The 20,912-nt window shown below is 45.1% G+C and overlaps 2 protein-coding genes across 4 annotated transcripts in view; one reads left to right on the top strand and one right to left on the bottom strand.

Moving 5' to 3' along the window:
* The window catches only part of LOC126996453 (uncharacterized), a 55,545-nt gene that overhangs the window by 20,676 nt on the left and 13,957 nt on the right, over positions 1 to 20,912 (top strand). For all 3 annotated transcript variants that reach the window (XM_050856910.1, XM_050856911.1, XM_050856912.1), the window contains exon 2: positions 2,874 to 2,931. In XM_050856910.1, the coding sequence (XP_050712867.1) occupies positions 2,874 to 2,931 (58 nt within the window). The remainder of the gene's footprint in view (positions 1 to 2,873; positions 2,932 to 20,912) is intronic.
* On the bottom strand, positions 15,366 to 17,422 carry LOC126996454 (uncharacterized). The gene is made up of 2 exons (XM_050856913.1): positions 17,271 to 17,422; positions 15,366 to 17,036 (listed from the first exon to the last, which is right to left on the bottom strand). Exon 2 carries the CDS (start codon positions 16,926 to 16,928, stop codon positions 15,933 to 15,935), a length of 996 nt encoding a protein of 331 aa, XP_050712870.1. The 5' UTR covers positions 16,929 to 17,036; positions 17,271 to 17,422; the 3' UTR covers positions 15,366 to 15,932.

The following is a 20,912-nucleotide window of genomic DNA, read 5'->3' as shown; positions in this document are numbered from 1 at the left end:
AGACACCAAGAAGTAGTGATTTTAACGATAACTTTAACTGGAATTTCGTTATCTGTGTGGGTTGGAAAGTTTCGGGACCCTGGAACTGATAATTGCGATGTTTTGAGTACGATAATTTGACAAAGCTGCACCCCACGCCTTCCTGACCCTTACCATTCTCTCTCTTCGCCTCCCTCGCCTTTGCCGGTCATGATTCAAATAAAACTTTCCTCTCCATGTGTCGCCTGTCAGGGTCATACTTTTCTGCGTAATCGTTCTCATCGCTTCACATTATCACGAGGAAATGGAGTTTTTTTTTTTCTCTCATCAGCATATACTTTCCCTCCACGTCCCGGTGTCGAGGTAGTCTTCCCACATTCTCCTGTTGCCCTCAGGTCGCCGAGTGCCTCAGGAAGGGTCACGTATACAATGTGGGTCACTGTCACGGACTAATCATCCTCTGCTACTTTCACCTGTAATTTTTCTCCATCGTCCACTGAGCCGCCCTGCTGTAGGTAATTGAATATCATGAAGCCTCGTTTGCTTTTATGCTTTCCTTCGTCTCGAGTCTACTTTTTTCTTCGTATTGTATTAAATTTTGCAATGGCAGGAACCCAAGACATAGTTATCTGTGAAGCAGTAGACATCAGCCCCAAGGTAATAGACTAACCGCTCCCAACCATATTTGTACAAGAGTGGAGGCCGCAGACAGAGCAATGTTGGGGAGAGAAAGTCTGCGAGGGTGTAACGTCCCACCTGTAGAGCGTGACGGGGCGGGGGGGGAGGGGGGGGCGCCACCTGCTGGGGACCTGACTGGACGGCTCCTGGTGTTACCTGCCGCCCCGCCCCCCTCCATGCCCGGCAACTCCCGTGCGTCTGAGAAGGCCCCCCACCGTTCCTCAACGCCCCCCCACCTATTGCTGGGGCCCAACCTGCAACCCTATTGTCTAGCAAGAACACCCTCTACTCCCAACCACGCCTCCCCCCCTACTTCCAGCCTATAACCTGCCCCAACCTGCTCCCTCAAACCCACATTGTCTAACAAGGCCTCCCACCGCCCATCGCCCCCACCCATCTATAACCTACTCCATTCTCCACCCTACAACCCAAGCTGTTTAACAATGGTTCCCTACGGTCCCACTGCCCCCAACACCCCTCACCCACCTCTCACAAACAACCCCCAACCTGCACCCTCCAACCCTACTGTCTAACAAGGCCTCGCCCGCCCACCCCCCGCCCATAACCTCCCCCAGCCGCCATCCTCCCCCACTGATCACTCCATCACAGGGTGTCTCGCTGCCTGTTTCTCCCTTCGTAAATGGGTTCTGGCGGGTCAGCTGTTATTACCCACCGTCGAGCGTTCTTTGTGCAGGCTAATTACCTCTCAAATTACCTGTCAGACTCTCCGCTTTCAAGGCTCACACGCACGCACGCATGTACACACACACACACACACACACACACACACACACACACACACACACACACACACACACGTCAGTTCTCAATAATACCCAAAGTTTAGACGCAGAACAGTAACGAAGTAATAAAGATGTTGATAGAGTTAATGATCCAGGTGTGTCTTGTTTCTGCTTCAAGGGACCGACAAAGTGCACCTGAAATACCTTAATCTTTTGACTGTGCTCCGCCTCGAAAAAAATATAACACTGAAAATTGGACAAACTTAAAGCAGTCCAATTTCAGTAGTAAAACATCGACTTTCCTTTTTTTTTTTTTGCGAGAGAGAGAGAGAGAGAGAGAGAGAGAGAGAGAGAGAGAGAGAGAGAGAAAGCAGATCTAGACATTTTTCCACGAAGCTATAAGCACTTGGTGAGCTAATGAATGATATTTTTCGAAGATAGACTAAAAAAAAAAAAAAAAAAGAAATCTAGAAAGTGGATATGCTTTCACTAACATGCGCTTCCAATTAGAGTGTGTGTGTGTGTGTGTGTGTGTGTGTGTGTGTGTGTGTGTGTGTGTGAAACAAGTATCAACACGCTGCTAGACCTATTTTTCTCTTTCTTTACTTCCTCGTTGGTATTTTTTCTGTATAAAATGAGCATGTTCCATTTTTTCATTCATGTATTTTATTTTTTATGGTAGATCGATAGATAGATATTTTAGTCGTCCATATTCTATCGGGCTTCAGTTACGAATACTTTACAAATCCACAGTGAACATTTGCCGGGTGATTATCCTGTTCAAAATGTAGAGGCCGTGTAAAACTATCTATAGGTTTATGTGTTACGTTCATTCTCTCTGACGTGCCCTCTCTCAAGACCTTTAGGATTTACCTCAGTGATCCGCCTCCTTCCTCTCCTCCTCTACCTCTCCCTCCTTCCTTCCTTCTACCTCGCCTCCCTCTTCTTTCTTCCTTTCCGCTTTTCTTCTCTTCTCCCGATCAACACCTTAATGATTTGCCGCAATGCCTCACCTTCTTCCTCTCCTCATCTACCTCTCCCTCTTCCTCCTCTTCTCTCTTCCTTTCCGCTTTTCTTCTCTTCTCCCGATCAACACCTTTATGATTTGCCGCAATGCCTCACCTTCTTCCTCTCCTCATCTACCTCTCCCTCTTCCTCCTCTTCTCTCTTCCTTTCCGCTTTTCTTCTCTTCTCCCGATCAACACCTTTATGATTTGCCGCAATGCCTCGCCTTCTTCCTCTCCTCCTCTACTTTGTCTCCTTTCTTTCTTATACCTCGCCTTTCTCCTCCCTTCTACTTCACCTTCCTCTACTCCTCTATATTATCACAAAACAGTCCATTAAAATCCCAGGAACTTATAATGGAGGGATTTGAAGTAGGGGAACTGAGGCGCGGTTACGTTTAAAAATCCTGGTTAGTGTGTCTTATACGCATATATAAAAACAAATTCTAACTCTTTCTTCCCTCCGCAGGACCAGGATGAGGGCCGCCCGGGCACTGCTGCTGTGTTGCCTCGCTCTAGTCTCACAGGTAAGAGATAATTCCACCTGTAAACGCACCTGTCTTTCTCCTTCCCCCCTTTCCCCGGTTACCTGTGTGATGCTGCCGACCTATCCATCTCTCCCTCCTATTCTTTTTTGCTTTCTCCTTTTTCGTCTCTCTCCTTCAGCGGCTTTTCCGTCTCCTCTTTCTCCTGTATTTTCTTTCTTTCTCATCTCTTTCTCCTCCTCCTCTTTCTTCATTCTTTTCTCCCCACCTTTTCTTTCTCTTACATCTCCTCCTCCTCCTAAATCACCATGACTGTCTTCCCCCTATCCACTCCCTCCACCCCTCCACACCTGTCTTTATCTCTCCCCTTATTCCTCGGCCGCTCGTGTGCTCTTCCCTGAACGTTTCTCCCTCAAACTACCTCCTCGAACAACAAACACAACAACAACAACCTCCCAAATCACCATGACTGTCTTCTCCCTAACCATCGGCCCCTCCACCTCTCCAATAGCTGTCTACCTCCTCCCACGGCCATTACTACATCCTCTGACCTACCTAACTCCCCTCCGAGAGCTGCCCCATTCCTCAGCCAGCCACCTACTTCGAACCCCCGGCTACCTCACACGCTTGGCCCGTAAACATATCCCTCGAGGCTATTAGGACTAGACACGGGAGCTCGAGGCGGAGGCTAAGGCTTGTTGGTGATGAGAACGGGAGAAGAGAGACGAATTAGAGGGGTTTGAGGCAAAGTAGGAGAAAGGAAATAAGGAGGCGAGGTAGAATGGAGGAAGGAGGCGAGATAGAAGGGTAAATGAAGGTGAGGTAGAAGGGAGGAGAAAGGCGAGGTAGAAGAAAGGAGGGGAAGTAGAACAGAATAGGGAGCTGAGGTAGAAGGGAAGAGGGAGGAGAGGTAGAAGAGGAGGGAAAGGAGGCGAGACAGCGGCAAATCATGAAGGTGTTGATCGGGAGAAGAGAAGAAAGGCGGAAAGGAATAGAGAAGAGGGAGGCGAGGTAGAAGAAAGGAAGAAGGGAGAGGTAGAGGAGAGGAGGGAGGTGTTGAGAGAGGGCGCGTCAGAGAGAATGAACGTAACACATAAACCCTTAAAAACCCCTACTTACCTCCCCCCTCCCCCTCTCTCCATGACCTTCCTATACATCCGGGACCTCGAGTGCAGCGGTGACGTCACGAGAGTCTTCGGTGATCGGGATGCCAACTTTCACTTCTCTCCCGGAACTCCTCTTCGTGGACGGCGCCATGCAGATTCTTCCTCCCGTTCTTTCTCTTTCCTGTCGCCGACGCTTCCTCTTTTTCGTACTTATTTCCTTCCTCTTGTTTCTCTTTTAGGCACTCATCTTCTTCTTCTCTCTCCTTCCTCTTCCTCCTCCTACGTATTTTATTTCTCCTTCATCTTTTCCGCCTATTATTTTTTGCTCTCTCCTTTTTCGTCTCTCTCCTTCAGCTGCTTTTCCGTCTCCGCTTTCTCCTATATTTTCTTTCTTTCCCATCTCTTTCTCCTCCTCCTCCTCTTCCTACATCCCTTTTTCCTCACCTTTTCTTTCTCTTCCTCCTCCTCCTCCTCCTCCTCCTCCTCCTCCTCCTCCTCCTCCTCCTCCTTCTTCTTCTTCCCTGCAGTGTCGTTGTTATCATTTTTATCCACTCTCACTTGCCACGTTTTTAAATTCCTCGGTAATGTTTTCAACCTACTTCCGTGATCATTTTTAGCGTTCGTATGTTTTTACACGTATACGCAGCAGGAGTTTCACTTGTTACGTACACACACACACACACACACACACACACACACACACACACACACACGTCGGTTCTGGTCACTGTGTTAAGGGGTAAACTTTCTCCTGGTGAGTCTTGACCGTGTAAGGCCGTGCAGAGGCGGACGAGAAGAAAAAAGAAGAGGAAAAAAAGAGGAGGAGAAAAAGGGAAGCTTGGCATAAAGATAAACTGACGAAAGCAGAGAAATGAAGAAAAAAAAGTGAAAAAGAGAAAGTAGAACAACAGAAATAGGATGAGAGAGAGAGAGAGAGAGAGAGAGAGAGAGAGAGAGAGAGAGAGAGAGAGAGAGAGAGAGAGAGAGAGAGAGAGAGAGAGAGAGAGAGAGAGAACATAATAGATAGTTGACGAAGAATGAAACCACGTTAGAAGCGAGACGCGAAACAAAGGAATGAGGAAAGAGGACAGGGGAAAGCGATACCGCAGAGAGAGAGAGAGAGAGAGAGAGAAAGTAGAGACACAGAAAGAGAAAGAAATGTCATCTGTGGTTCCTCGTTCAAGCTGGATAGGTAACAGGGAGAAAGAGGGAGAGGGAGGGAGGGAGAGAAGGAGCATCAGAGTATCTACGGGGCATCAGAGGGCGGGAGGAAGGGCGGGAGGAGCACCTGGCCGACACACCGTGAAGACTCTATGGCCGGGAAGACAGCACAATTACCGCCTTTCTTCCCGTGGGGGGTAATCATCGCTTCTGGAGCCATTGTCAGAGAGAGAGAGAGAGAGCGCACATTATATCGTTACACTTCTTATATACTTCTTCCCTTCTTCAAATAGAAAGCTAAACGTCTATTCTTCTATCAGTGCGGCGGTTAGATTGTCTCGCCTCGTGTGTGTGGTGGTTTAACGTCAGTGTGTGTAACGAGCCGATGACTAACGCTGGGAGGCCGACTGTTCACTGTTCACTAAAAGGATTACGCACTCACACACCTGTTAACCAGTCTGCTCGTTCTTCTCCCCCTCCTCCTCCTCCTCCTCCTCCTCCTCCTCCTCCTTCCACGTCTTCATCATCATCTTCATCTTCTTCTTACGTATTCCTGCTATGTAGTTTTGCCTGCTCCTTTCTCTTCCTCCATTTCATTTGCTATTTTTCTTTCCCCTTCTTCTTCTCTTTCGTCTTCCTCTCCCTCCTCTAATTATCATTCTTACCTTCTTTTTACATGTTCTTGCTATGTCTACTTCTGTCTGATCCTTGTTTCTCTTTCCTCTCCTATGTTCCTCCTTTCTCTTCCTCCTCTTCATTTGCTATTTTTCTTTCCCCTTCTTCTTCTCCTTCGTCTTCCTCTCCCTCCTCTGATCATCATCCTCATCTTCTTCTTATATGTTCTTGCTATGTCTATTTCTATTTCCTCCTTATTTCTCTTTCCTTTCCTATGTTGCTTCTACTCTTCCCTCTTCTTATTTTCTTTCTCCCTCTTCTACCTGGTCCTCCTTTCTCTTCTCTCCTGTTCCTGCTTCTCTTCCCTCTTTTTCTTCATTTCCTTTCTCCTGTTCTTGCTCTGTACTTCTATTTGCTCCTCCTTTCTCTTCCTTCTTTTTTTTTTTTTTGCTTCTTCCCTAATCTCTTTCATTTTCTTCCTTTCCTCTCCTCCTTCCTCCTCTTCTACACCGCCACATGGAACTCAACCAGTGTAACGTCTAAGACAAATTTAATATTCATCACATCACCACCACGCTTTGTCGCCATTAATTACGTAGATAAACCATCACCTCCACTACCCACCCCACCCCCCTCATCACCACCTCGCCCTCGCCACCTATCGCCACCTCGCTCATCACTGGCAATACCCCCCTCCCTCTCTCCTTGTCATCACCACCTCTACCTCATCCTCCCCCCACTCCTTACCTCCTCTCTCCCTTCCCCTCCTTACCTACCTCCCTCCCCCCCACACCCTGCGTAACGGTACACACCTGCCTTTCTGAGCGCACCTGGAGAAAGAAAGTTATGCAAATAGAAATCCAGATGAATTAAGCGACTGGGGAACACACACACACACACACACACACACACACACACACACACACACACACACACACACACACACACACACACACACACACACACACACACACACACACACACACACACACACACACACACACACACATATAGATAGATGGACGAATATAGAGAAAGCGAATGAAAGGAGGGGAGGGGGGGGGTGAAGGGGTAAGCCGATCATGTGTCCAAGATTCAAGTGGGCGAGAGAGATAAAAACTTGCAGCAATTGGAGCTTTGAAATCGCATCGTGTCTGGTCCTGTAATCTATTCGAGAGGATGTGCCGTCCAGGGAGCATCGTAAATGTCCATAGATGTCGCCACTGTGAAAGAGGAACCCTAAGGAGACGAGCAGATAATCCCGTAGATGAGAGGGGACTTTCATAGGGCTTAAGAGGTGTTTTTTTATAGTGAAGAGGCAGTTGGATTTATGGCACACGTGTATCAAATGGTTCCTATCTATCTATTCATCTATCTCTTTCACTGGTTTCCTCTCTTTATTTACATTAGCCATTGCAAGCCTCCTCTCCCCGGCGCTCCATTGTTGGCTCAAGAGTAGTCAATGGGTCTTTGCTAGTGGCGGGGAGAGCTGCTGGAGGGGAACTCACGGCTGATGGTCACACGCACCGCTGCCTCTGTTAGCATATGCGGCGTCTCTCGTGATGCTGCTTGTGCTCGTAGTGATGGCGAAGGTGGTTGTATACCGCTAAGTTGCTGTTACGCCGTAGTCTTCATGATATATCGGCGGCAGTGCGAGTTCCGTTACTGCTCCCACTATTACCTTGTGTGTTATGGCAAAAGGAGACAGGCTATGGAGGTGTAAATTGAATAAGAGAGTAATTAAAACCCGCTAGATGTATTTTTAAAGGTAGCCATATTGTGTTTACCTGCGTCAGGCTCATCTTTTGTTCGAGGCCATCTGTCATCACCTCTTACTAGGAATCTGTTTATCTTGATCTGTAAGAATGAGCATTTGGTTTTGAGAAAACGGATTAGAAGGCTCCATAGATTCACATTTTCGCCTCGTATGGCATCTACGCGCGCCAGGCTCACCCGTTGTCTTGACCACTTGTTATCACCTCTAACTAGAAATCTGTTCATAGGGGGCTGTAAGGATGAGTAGTATGAGTATTTAGGTTGAGAAAGCGGATTAGAAGCTTCCTTACATTCACATTTTCACCTCCCGTACGGCATCCACTCGAGTCCGTTGTCTCGGCCACCTGTTATCACCTCTAACTATGTTCATCGGGGGCTGTAAGGATGAGTATTTAGGTTGAGAAAGCGGACTAGAAAATTCCTTACATTCATATATTAGTCTCCCGTACGGTATCTATATACTCGCGCCAAGCTCACCCGTTGTTTCGGCGTCTCGGCCACCTGTTATCCCCCTCTCTGTTTATGGAGTCCTCGGGGGTGTAAGGACGAGCATTGGTATTGTTTCTTGATGGCCCGCCCCGTTAGTCCCTCCAGTCCCGCCGTGCCCCGCCGTGCCCCAGCCGCCTCCTCGCCGCTACATCCCTCCCCGTCACGACGCGGGTTGGCGGCCAGCTCTCCCCCGTGCCCGCCCGCTGCCCACACACGAGAACCGCGCAGCCTCTCCACTTTCTACTTCACGCCGTCGCAAACCAGGGCAGTGGCTCCCACGAGGCTAATTACCGAGGCATTTTCACCTTCATAACTCACGGCTCGGAGCGTGACGTAGTAAGAACCGCTAGCCAGGGGAGACTTGGCGCACTGCGATATTGTCTTCTCTCTTTGCCCATACTGAACGTTAACGTACTCTTCGTTCTCTGCCCATAATTAAGTTAACGTAGTCTTCTCTCTTTGCCCATACTGAACGTTAACGTACTCTTCGTTCTCTGCCCATAATTAAGTGAACGTAGTATTCTCTCTTTGCCCATACTGAACGTTAATGTACTCTTCGTTCTCTGCCCATAATTAAGTGAACATAGTCTTCTCTCTTTGCCCATACTGAACGTTAATGTACTCTTCGTTCTCTGCCCATAATTAAGTCAATGTAGTCTACTCTCTTTGCCCATACTGAACGTTAATGTACTCTTCGTTCTCTGCCCATAATTAAGTGAACGTAGTCTTCTCTCTTTGCCCATACTGAACGTTAATGTACTTTTCGTTCTCTGCCCATAATTAAGTGAACGTAGTCTTCTCTCTTTGCCCATACTGAACGTTAATGTACTCTTCGTTCTCTGCCCATAATTAAGTCAATGTAGTCTACTCTCTTTGCCCATACTGAACGTTAATGTACTCTTCGTTCTCTGCCCATAATTAAGTGAACGTAGTCTTCTCTCTTTGCCCATACTGAACGTTAATGTACTTTTCGTTCTCTGCCCATAATTAAGTGAACGTAGTCTTCTCTCTTTGCCCATACTGAACGTTAATGTACTTTTCGTTCTCTGCCCATAATTAAGTAAATGTAGTATTCTCTCTGTTCATACTTAACGTCACTGTACTTTTCTTGCCCTGCCCTTACTTAACCGTATACTATATTCGGCAAAGCTGTAACACAAAACGTATACCAACAACCTCCGCTAAGAGACCAAAAATGCGTTTAAATTTACTCATATTGTAGTCTTGGGTCAAATGATACGTAGAGGCCTACAACGAAGACACCTATTTAACTCTTCCCTTCTTCTACGAGTATTGTTAACGTTGCTGGCCATGCTTCGTGAATCTGGTCAGAAATCACTCAACCAACAACAAATTGATTTCCCTTTTTGTCCACTCTACTCTATTTAGGACCAGTAAGTAGCAGGCTTTTTTTTTTTCATTATTGTTTCCTTTTTTTTACGCCCTTGCACTATTCCCTCTGCTGTAAAAAAAATAAAAAATAAATAAAAAAGGAGACGAAGACACTCATGTACTTTCCCGGTAACCCCAAGTAACGAAGAGGCATTTAGGAGCACTACAAAACTGCCTCTCTCCCTACTCCCTTCTACTAGTCATTACGCCCCATCACCCATCGTCCACCAGCAGGTCAAAGAACATTTCCCCAACAACGAGTGCTAAGGAAAGAGAATTAAGCAGCCCGTTCCTCCTTACGGTAGCCTTGCATTCTTTCCCAAGCAGCTAATAGAGACAGCACTCACGCTCAGGTTAATAACAAGGATTAGCAGACGAGGGAGGGATGGCCAGGGAGGGAGGGAGGGAGGGGGCGACGTGCGGGCAGCGGCAGTGGGTGAGGAAGAACCATCTGTCACCCAAAGTATAACTGCTCTACCTCCTTCGTCACCACCACCACCACCACCACCAATAAGCAGCAAATAGGGAGGAGGAGCGGAGGAAAAATATACTACGAGGAAGATAACAGAACAAAAAAAGGATCCGGTTGAGGCGAGTTTTGGCGTGATTATTTTGTTGTCCGATAAGTAGTAAATGTGGAGGAGGAGAGGAGAGGAACATACTGAGAGGAAAATAAAAGAACGAGGAAAAAAAGTCATCCCTGTAAGGCGAGTTTTGATGCGATTTTGTTTTCTTTCTTTATGCCAATTATGAAACGTTACAGTTATTGCGTTATTTGTGATGTGAAAAAATAGAGATTCCGGGTATAGACGTTTTGTAGCAATGAAATAACAAATACAGTAGAGTACACAGTATTAATCGCGATATAAAGAGCATCAGTAAAGGTTGTAAAATCAGTGAAAGCAGAATATGGATCGAAAAATAAATCCCGTAATAAATTAGTAGCGACAAACTTAGCTTTAGAAACATTTATTACCAAAGAAAATATAAATACAGTAGAGTCAACAGCATCAATCGTAATAGAAATAACATCAATTGATTTCTTTTTTTGGCCACTCTAATCTATTCAGGAGCAGTAAGTAGCGGGCTTTTTTTTATATTATTGCTTTCTTCTTTTTTTTACGCCCTTGCACTGTCTCCTCTGCTGTAAAAAAAAAAAAAAAAATCATCAGACCCAGAAACGGAAGAAAAAAAAAGTATCCAATTAAAACCGGCAAAGGTAGCGGCGGTAAACGGGCGGGCCAGCAGCAACACCAGACCGTAGTGCGCCGAGTTCCGCCTCCATCAAGCAAGCAAGCGGTTACCGAGCATATGGCGGCCGTGTGTGTGTGTGTGTGTGTGTGTGTGTGTGTGTGTTTGCAATTCTACAAGTATGTCTGCACCAATTTCGTTTTAGGTTTTCTCTTTTCTTCCGGTCTCTCTCTCTCTCTCTCTCTCTCTCTCTCTCTCTCTCTCTCTCTCTCTCTCTCTCTCTCTCTCTCTCTCTCTCTCTCTCTCTCTCTCTCTCTCTCTCTCTCTCTCTCTCTCTCTCTCTCTCTCTCTCTCTCTCTCAATGAGTCTCTTCCGGCGTCTAGGTTTGTGTGTCATTCTTCTTTTTTTACCTTTTTTCTATCGCTTCCTGTCTGCTTCGTTCATTACCAACCGTAAATAATGAGAGAGACAGAGAGATACAGACAGACAGAAACAGACAAACAACAAGCAAAACAACCTCTGAGTCACCACTTCACCTGACGTCCCCATCTTTAACCTAACACAGTGTTCGTAGCTACACCAATTAACCTTTTGCACACCTTTATATTAACCCCTTTTTTTCCTTATGTGTGTGTCGAGGAGGGAGGCGTAAAAGAGACGCTAATAGTAAGTGGTAATGATGGTCGTGACGAGAATTGTGGTGATGATGATGGTGGTGATAAGGGCGGCACCATCTACACAGCAATGATGGTAGTGGTGGTGGTGGTGGTTGCGGTCGTCTTAGGTTTTAATCCTCCTTATCTCGTAACGGTGGCACTTATCATGAATTGCCCTCCTTCATTTCTGAGCGTGCCGAGTCACCGCGAAGAACTGCTGTATCTTAACACCTTCACCGTATAATGCGTTAACGTTAGGGGGAACTGGACTAAGGCATCTTCTGTTTATTTTTCACATCAGTAGAAATAACCTTTACTCTCTATCTTATCTAATTCGGAATGGCGTATTTAAAATGGCATATTCATCCCTTAAAGTATATTTTCTGAACGTTATTTCATCATATTTTACTCTATTGTGTCTTAATTTTATTCTTATGCGTTTAGTTTGCACTATGACAAGTTCTCTCAGCTCACGTTTTCTGTTGCCTTTCATATTTTAACTCATTTACACCCCCGACGTGAATTTTCTGATTATACTTCTTGACAACAAACATTACCATCATTTTCTTGTCTTCAGCTTCCATTACGATACTTTCCTTCGTACGTTACTTTACTTTCGGGGTGGCAGATGCGTGGCGGAACAAAGTATAGCACCATCTCTACGAATACGCCGCAGTGAATGTTTGCCGGGTGTTTATGAGCAGAAAGTCTCAAGCCGTCAGTCACATCCCATTGTCACAACACGAACAGCAGACGGAGGAAGAGCAGGAAGAAAGAGAGAGGTGGAGGAAGGAAGGAAGTATATATGAGGCAACTGTGAAGGAGGAGAAGGAGGAGGAGGAAGAGGAATGGATGTTATGTGTAAAACGTGAAGGAAGAGGAGGAGGAGGAGGAGGAATGGATGTATGAGGATGACATGAAGGAGGAGGAGGAGGAGGAGGAAAAGTGGAAATATGAGGAAAATGTAAAGGATGAAGAGGAAGAGGCCGAGGAGTTGAAGTATAGGAAAAAAAAAATTGAAGAATGGAAGAGATGAAGGAAAAAAAAAAGTGTTAGAGGAAGGGGAGGAAAAGTTGCTACACTATTCAGTCCAATCACTCCTTACCACCTCACCAACTACCCCCCACCACCCCACTCCCTATACAACCCCCACGACGCATACTCCGTGTAATGATCTCACAGCCATTCGCAAAAACCCAGGTGTAGGCGTTTCATGTCTCTCATAATCAGGGGCTTTCCCATTGCGTCAGGTATTCCACAGTTTTTTCCATGTCTGTTTCGTCTGGTCAGAATAACTTGGGCACCGACTGACTCTGCGGTATAACAGGAGGAGGGTGTGACGTAGGAGGGAGGAGAGGGACGGTCAGAGGCACTAGGTCGCATGGGACCGGGAGGTGTTACGTGTGAAGGAAAAGAGGGAGGGGAAAGGGAGGGGGTGGAGGGTGTTACGTGGGAGGCAGGCGGTGAGTGTGGGGAAGGGGGGGGGGGGGGGAGGAAAGGGTCAGTCTTCAGCTGTCGTGGCCCAGAGCTCGCCAGGTGACGCTTACGGTCTGGTCTGGTTCGCGGTCTTCATCGACAGACACACCGTAACGCCCCACCACCAAAGCGACAATAACAACTAACCTACTACTACTACTACTACCACTACTACTACTACTACTACTACTACTACTACTACTACTACTACTACTACTACTACTACTACTACTACTACTACTACTACTACTACTACTAGGATTCGCAAAGCACTAACGACTAGCTACTACTGCCACTGTTATTACTCTTGTTACCACTACTAAAAACAAGTACTACTGTTGCTGATATTACTACCACTACTACTACTACTACTAATACTAATACTACTACTACTACTACTACTGATACTGATTTGAATGCTTCCAGTCCCGCTATTACTCCTCCTGTTATTTTCCATGCAGCAACAATAACAGATTTACTCTACGTTAACGATAAGTGGGCACCCTGCAGTGTGTGTATAGCCTACTAGCTCTATACACACACACACACACACACACACACACACACATTCGGTACTTACACCCCTGTCGGCCCTTCTCCTCATGATGGCTTGATGGTCGTATTGTTGGCTAGGCTGATTACAGCGCCCTCCCTCCCCTTTCCTTCCTTCCTTCCCCTGGCCCGCACGCCGCTGGTGACGGCTGCAGGAACGCTACACAGAAGGAGCTGGGTGGTGATCGGCCCGCTGAGTGACATGTGTTGTAGCTGAGGGAGAGGCCGCAGGCATTACCGGCCTGATGGAATTCTTTCTGTGGATGATTGCGGGGCCTTCGTGTTGCCTGGCGAAATGACTGTTGTTGCTACTTGATGTGTGTGTGTGTGTGTGTGTGTGTGTGTGTGTGTGTGTGTGTCCGATTGATACATTCAAGCTAATATTATTTCATTGCATAGTCAAATTAACTTCAATAAAGGATGTATCTTCAAGCCGATGGCAATAGAGAAATATACCTTGATCATCATATCGTTGACACTGTAAATAATAAACAGAAAGAAAAAAAAAAAGATGTAAAAATTGTAAAAAAATAAAAGACATAAAAAATAACTGAAGCGACTAAGTTCTAAACCACTTCAGATGTAGCATATGTATGTATGTATTGTATGTATGTATGTATGTATGTATGCATGCACATCAGATTCACACCAAGAAGCATATTTTTTTTCTCTACATTATTTTATTTTATTTTATTTTATTTTATTGGTGTCTGTGCGTGCGTGTGTGTGTGTGTGTGTGTGTGTGTGTGTGTGTGTGTGTGTGTGTGTGTGTGTGTGTGCGTGTGTGTGTGCGTGCGTGTGTGCTTGTTCATGTGTGTGCTTCACATATCATTTTCTTTTCTTTTTCTTCGTTTTATTTTTCTTCCTCTGCGTTTGCACATTTGAGTTCTTGGATTGCAGTGTTTATTTAGGTGCTTCGTATTTTGGAGGAGGGGCGGGGAGGGGAGGGGAGGGGGGGTGGGGGGGGGAAGGGAAGGGAAGGAAAGGGAGGGGTGGGGTGGGGTGGGGTGGGGTGGGGTTAGTGTTTCGAGTGGAGGAGAGGGGAAGGGAGAGGTGGGGGGAGGTTAGTGTTTTGGGGGAGGAAGAGGGAGGCGAGAGAAGGGGGTTAAGGAGGAGGGGGGAGGGGAAGGGGGGGGTTGAGTATTGCCGTTAATCCGTATATTTTCCGCAGTCATGTTTCCTCGACTCATTTACTTGTTTTTCTTTTTCTCTCTCTCTCTCTCTCTCTCTCTCTCTCTCTCTCTCTCTCTCTCTCTCTCTCTCTCTCTCTCTCTCTCTCTCACCACGTCACGCCATGCCCCATTAACTCCATACTTTCTAACACAATAATAACGCCCCATTTCATGACAGCAGGATTTCATTGTTAGGCGTGGGCGGGGGGGGGGGAGGGAGGCGGGAAGAAAGGGGAAGGTTACTAGGTCTCGGTTTGATACATAGACGAAGTTTTTGTCATAGTATCTGTGTGTATAAACAGTGATTATGATATGGTGTTTAGATATAGTACGTATTGCTCTCTCTCTCTCTCTCTCTCTCTCTCTCTCTCTCTCTCTCTCTCTCTCTCTCTCTCTCTCTCTCTCTCTCTCTCTCTCTCTCTCTCTCTCTCTCTCTCTCTCTCTCTCTCTCTCTCTCTCTCTCTCTCTCTCTCTCTCTCTCTCTCTCAAAAAAACACACACACACACACACACACACACACACACACACACACACACACACACACACACACACACACACATGAGCAATATCGGTTCAGTTAATATCGTATCCTTCCGTTTTTTTCTTCTGATTTTGCGATTTCCACGTAAAAATAAAGGGCTCTACTTTGGTATGCGATCTACATAGCTATGTGATCTATAAGTCAAATTTTACTCAGGTGTGGGATCTACATGTCTCATTTATTAATATGGTACCAGGTATTAATCGGGGGTTGTGTCCCGTCTCCTGGGGTCTGTTCCCTTCTCCTATAATTCCTTCCCCCTCCTGTCTCTCTCCGGCATATGACCACAGATGTTGCGCCGACTAAACGAAACCTTCCAACTTTTTTTTAATATGGCTTAAATAAAACATTTTACATATACATATATTTATTTTTAGAAAACAGTTGTCATTTATATATACGTAGCTATATGAAGAAAAAAAAAAAAGACACAGCACACTACTGCTACGACTACTACATTTTTATTACTACTACTTTTTTATTAAAACTGGCCTCCATCCATTAGAGTTGCATTGTGAAAGATATTTTTCCTTATCGTCTTTCACAAAGCAATTCATTGGCCCCACCCCGCCAATGACTGTGGCCGACAACCATCTTCATACAGTATTATATTAATATGTTATTTTTTAATATGTATATATAGACCTATCATTAGCATGTACTATTTTTTTATATGTATGTATATACATATATATAGTATTATTATTAGCAAACATTATTATTACTCCCGAAATTACCCTGATTACTGTAGGAAATATTTAAAATTATTATGCACCTATTCAAGGTTGTTTTGATTTAAATATAATTTAAATCAGAGTAAAAAATTATGATTTAAATCAAATAATTTTTTTCCAACCCTGCATTTATTACTAAAATGATTAAAATTAAGCAAATTTGAAACAAAGTTTACTAATTTTATCGATGAATCGATTGAACGTCAGCAAGAAAAGCAAGAAATAGATGGTCAGAATTTTTTCTCATTATCCGCCAACAGTAATAATCAAGGTGTGATTGGAAGGTTGTTTCGTTTACTCTTTTAATTTTTTTCAAAATGTGACTTAGCTTTGAATCTAGGTAGCTTCTTTCAATTGCCTGAGTGTTTGCTCCTGTGTTTGGATCAACATAATGTCGTTGATGGTTAACAGTTAAATGACGGTAATTTAAACGATTTAAATCAGAATATGTAGGCCAGTCATCAAAATCGATAACCGAATTTTCCTCAACTTCTCTCTGAATTATGTGTTCCAGTGTTTCACGATTTCTTCTTTGCACGTAAAAATAGCGGCAGTCGCCACCTTTCTTCAATCCGAAGACCCAAGGACCATCAATAAGTCCTCCATGGTTTCGGGTGTTTTCTACTTCAGTGTTGCTGTCATTTGATTCTGGAACATGATCTTGCATCATTCTACCTCTGTGGTGTTGTGGGCGTCCCACGAACCACGCTATGTCAATTTGCACTGGGTCTTCTTCTGTGCCTACCATTTTTCCACGATTGCTAACGGAAACAATTTGTGAACAAACCTTACGACACATATTAAACCAGTCACAGATTTCTTTGGTACCTCTATCTGTTAATTCATGTACCGAATCACATGGAATATCTTGAGTAAAGTAGAAAATTAATTCCAAACTTTGGCTTAGAGAAAACTTGCAACCTACTCTGTTATTTAAGTAATTAAAATAGCAAATAACGGTTACATTGCGGATTTGACGAAAAGTTTGGCAGTCTCTGGCATTACAACGGAGAGTAGGCTTGATTTCGCTGTTTCTCTCCTTTCTTTTAGTTTCCTTCATTTCTCCACCACAGCGAGGACATGGTGCAACAGCGCCCTTATCCAAAAGGCCTTTTCTTCGTAAAAAAGCAACTGCCTCCTTCTCGTTACTGAACTTTTTAAAGTGTTTAGATAACATCTTAATTAAGGGCTCTTTAGATATTTATATATTCAGCGCAGGTCGCCTGTTGAGACTGGTGTCTATGCCGGAATGAAGTCTGCTGTTGTCACGGAAGGGAGCGCAGGTCTGCAACAGGGATTCCAAATTACTAAAGCAGAAAAAGGCCAAAGGTTACAGAAAAAATAGCCCAAAAGGCCAAATGCACTACAGAAAAAGCCAAAAATATGCAGAAAAAAAGCCAAACACTTCATTATTCCACTCCTAAATTTACGAAATACTATACGATATAAAAGGCAGTATCAAAATTAATATGTACGTCGGGCCGAAAAACACCTAGCGGGAATACTCAAGAATACTCACGTCAAAATAATATTCAGCCGTGCACCTCGCGTGCCGTCACCACCAAGACTAAGGGTGCGTAAAGACGAGTTATCATTTTATTACGTTGCCTTGAGTTGTCAGCGTGCAAATACCCCTTCAGGTGGGTACGAAGCACCGTTGCCAAATTGTTGTACATAGATGACCGTGTTTACTAATTTTCTACACTTGACGATCCCAAAAAGACATCAGGAATTAACGATTGTAATGATAACTATAAATGAGTCTCGTTATTTGGGTGTAGGAGACAGTTTTTAGATCGGAAGTCGGTATAAGGAAGAGGCTGAGTACGGCAATCTGACAACGCTGGTACGAAGGTCATCAAGGTGTGGTGCGGCTCCGGTTGTCCCCAGAAACTGTAAATCTTCGCTGTGGTTGTCAAGTCAGGTGTTTCTCGAACCTTCGCGGCCGGTGATTTGTCGAACCGTCGCGTCTGGTATCTTGTTCAGACGCGAGATAAGGAAAATGACTCAGAGAAAGAGACTGACGTGTTTGTGACATTCCCGTGGTAGAGTATGTTTTTTTTCCATTCCGTGTGTACCATTCTATCTATTCCTCATATCAGAATTAATAACATATGTTGGCAAAATTAAGCTGCGGTGTTTGAGTTAAATAGCCGAAATAAAGCTCTTTAAATTGACGATATTTCAATGGTATAGTGTCTTTTTTTTTTTTTTCATGAGGTGTGACTATAATAGGAAGAGTAGGCTACACGTGAGGGTCGCCGAACATCCTCTACGCTTGTTTCACCACTGAGAAGCCCACGGCGTTGTTGTAAAAAAAAGACGACTGAGCATTACCACAACGAAACCAGTGGATGTTATAAAAAAGGAAATATGTAACAGATAAAGATTAATTAAAACTGAGAAAAAGGGGGAACGAAACCAAAAGAAGAAGGGAATAAAGGATATGGAAAAGATCTATCAAACAGGAGAGAAAAAAGAACATAAACAGAAAATATTGTAATGAATGATTTTTTTTTTTTTACAGGAAAGGAGACAGATCAAGAAAAAAAAGAAAATAATAATGAAAAGAAAAAAGCCCGCTACTTACTGCCCCTAAAAAGATTAGAGAGGAGTGGCCGAGAGAGAGTCAATTTCGGGAGGAGAGGTGTCCTGATACCCTCCTCTTGCAAGTGTTGAAGTCGTAGGCTAAATAAAAGATTAGATTATAAGGAAGGGGAAAAAAGGGGGCTGTTGTAAAAAGGGAATAAATAAAAGAGAAAGTGTGGATCAAAAGGATTAAAAAAAAGGGAGAAAACGGGGGGTGGGGGGAAGCTTTCACCTGGTTCCGCGATGCTTGCTAAACCGTATAACCTCCTCCCTCCCCCCCCCCCCCCCCTCTTCCTCCACACACCTTTGCTCTCTTCCTGCCACTCTCGCCCCGCCAGTGCCTCCGCCCCTCCTTTCCCTCTACAGCGTTAGTTTCACCGTTTCGTAACACAGACAACGAATACGAACAGTGAAAGGCGGAGCACGCGACACGCAGCGGCCGAGACGGATTGCCATTCCTTTCCCGGCAATTATTATTCACACCGACGTCACGAAGCGGCCATTATTTTTTTTTCGGCGTCATTTCGACATCGGTGTAATGAGTGAACTATTAATCTTTGTGTGTGTTCGTCATTTGGTTCACGCCTGTTTTTCTTCTTTTTTTATTGTTGTTTTGTTTGTTTTCGCGATACGTTTTGCCAGTCGTCATGTAGAATTCGTTGTCTGCTCTGGGCTTTGTAATTTGCTGTTTGTTGATTTGTGTAGCGATCTGAATATGCGTGGGAGGAAATGATTAGCTTATCTTTCAAGCGTTGGTATCTTTCAGCCGTTACAAACACACACACACACACACACACACACACACACACACACACACACACACACACACACAGTCGGCGCGGGCCACGTCATAAGCCTTACTTCCCAGGTGTCGGGGCGGGGGGCCGGAGGGGGTCGGGGTGGCAGTGGTGGTCACGGGCGGTCGAGGCTCTGAGGCGGCCGCGGCAAAGCTTGACGGGGTGTGGGTGGCGGTGGCGAGTTGCAGTTTACACAATGCTAAGTCAAATGTGGCGTCTAAGTAAAGTTATGATCCAACCTTACCTAGTCCCTTGTCCTTGCCTTTTATTCCTTCTCATCACTTCTTCCTGCCCCTCACTTTTCTTCTTTTCTTTCTTTTTCCTTTCTTCTTCTTTTTCTTTTTCTTCTTTCTCTGTATAACCGTGCTTTCCTGCCCCACTGAATCCTCCTTCCTCCTTATTTTCCGCTCTCGTCTTGCGCAACACTTTCATATAGAATTTCACCATGCCTCCTCAATCACTATACTCTCTTATCAGTCAGGCATTGTCGAAAATTTTATCATGTTGTACACGCGTACTTGAGAATGTGATTGAATATGTTTACCTGCCCCTGAACCCAAGCTAACGGTGAAGTCACTTTCTCTGGGGTGAAGAAAATGTGATGGTTCATTCAAAAAGGCAAGTCACTCACGCATGCATCGCTTTGTCACAGAAGTATCGTCACCTTAACATTAGTTTTCCGAGAAGTTTGTTTGCTTAAAATCTCTGCTTCATAATCATTCGTACGTTCTCTCTTTTTTGTATCTTTTCGAGCTCTGAGGGAAAATTTGAGTTATTTGAACATTTATATTCCTTATTGTTGTGTGAACGTTCAGGGGAATGCTTATCGCTTATTAAGAAAGAATGTAAATAGATAGATTGATGGATAGATACAGACAGGCAGACAGGCAAACAGAAAGATAGAAAGAGAAATAAAGACATAGAAAAATAGATAGATAGGCGAATGAATAAACAGAGGAAAAGAAATTAATATGCAGAGGGAGGAAAAATATGGACAGAAAAGTAGGTAGACAAACAAACACATAAAAAGACAAATAAGAGAATAGATAGATAGATAGATAGACAGATAGATAAACAAACAACGCAAAACCAATCAAAACACAGAGGAGGAAAAATATGAAGTGGAATCAGCTGTCGCGATCGTCACACGCCACAGTCTTTGTCACGTTCCAAGACCCGCTCCCGCCCGCCCGCATCCCCTCCCACGCCCCCCCCCCCCCTTCCGCGCCCCCTCACCACCGTCAGCGAGGCAGGTCTGACCTACTTTTGTCATGAGCCATCACCAGTGCACACATCACGCGGGTCGGCCACCAACACCAACACCACCTCCATTTACCACTCCTCCATGCATCATCACCTCCCCCCCACTTCCTCACCACCTCCTACATCATCCCCATTGTCACTCCTCACCGCCATCACCTCCATTTTTTCCACACCACCTCCACCAACTCTTCCACCCTCTTCCATCTTTGTAAGCACCTCCACTGCGTCACCACAAACACCACCTCCACCCTTCCACCGCCACCACTACCACCTACTTTCCATCACCATCACACACCGCCTAATTGCCACCTCCATCTCCACACCACGACAGCATTCACCCACTTACCTTCACCACCTTTTTTCCCGCTCCTACCACCACGTAAACCACTATTACCACTACCACCACCGCCACCTTAACTATCACCACCTTCACTCCTTCAACCTTCCACATCTTTCACCCCTCCCTCCACGTACTCATCCCCACCACCACCACCGCCACCACCTCTAACTTT

Source organism: Eriocheir sinensis, chromosome 10 (assembly GCF_024679095.1).
Source record: "Eriocheir sinensis breed Jianghai 21 chromosome 10, ASM2467909v1, whole genome shotgun sequence".
NCBI lineage: Eukaryota > Metazoa > Arthropoda > Malacostraca > Decapoda > Varunidae > Eriocheir > Eriocheir sinensis.
The sequence above is the reverse complement of the archived record's forward strand: the minus strand, read 5'-3'. Positions and strand labels throughout refer to the sequence as shown.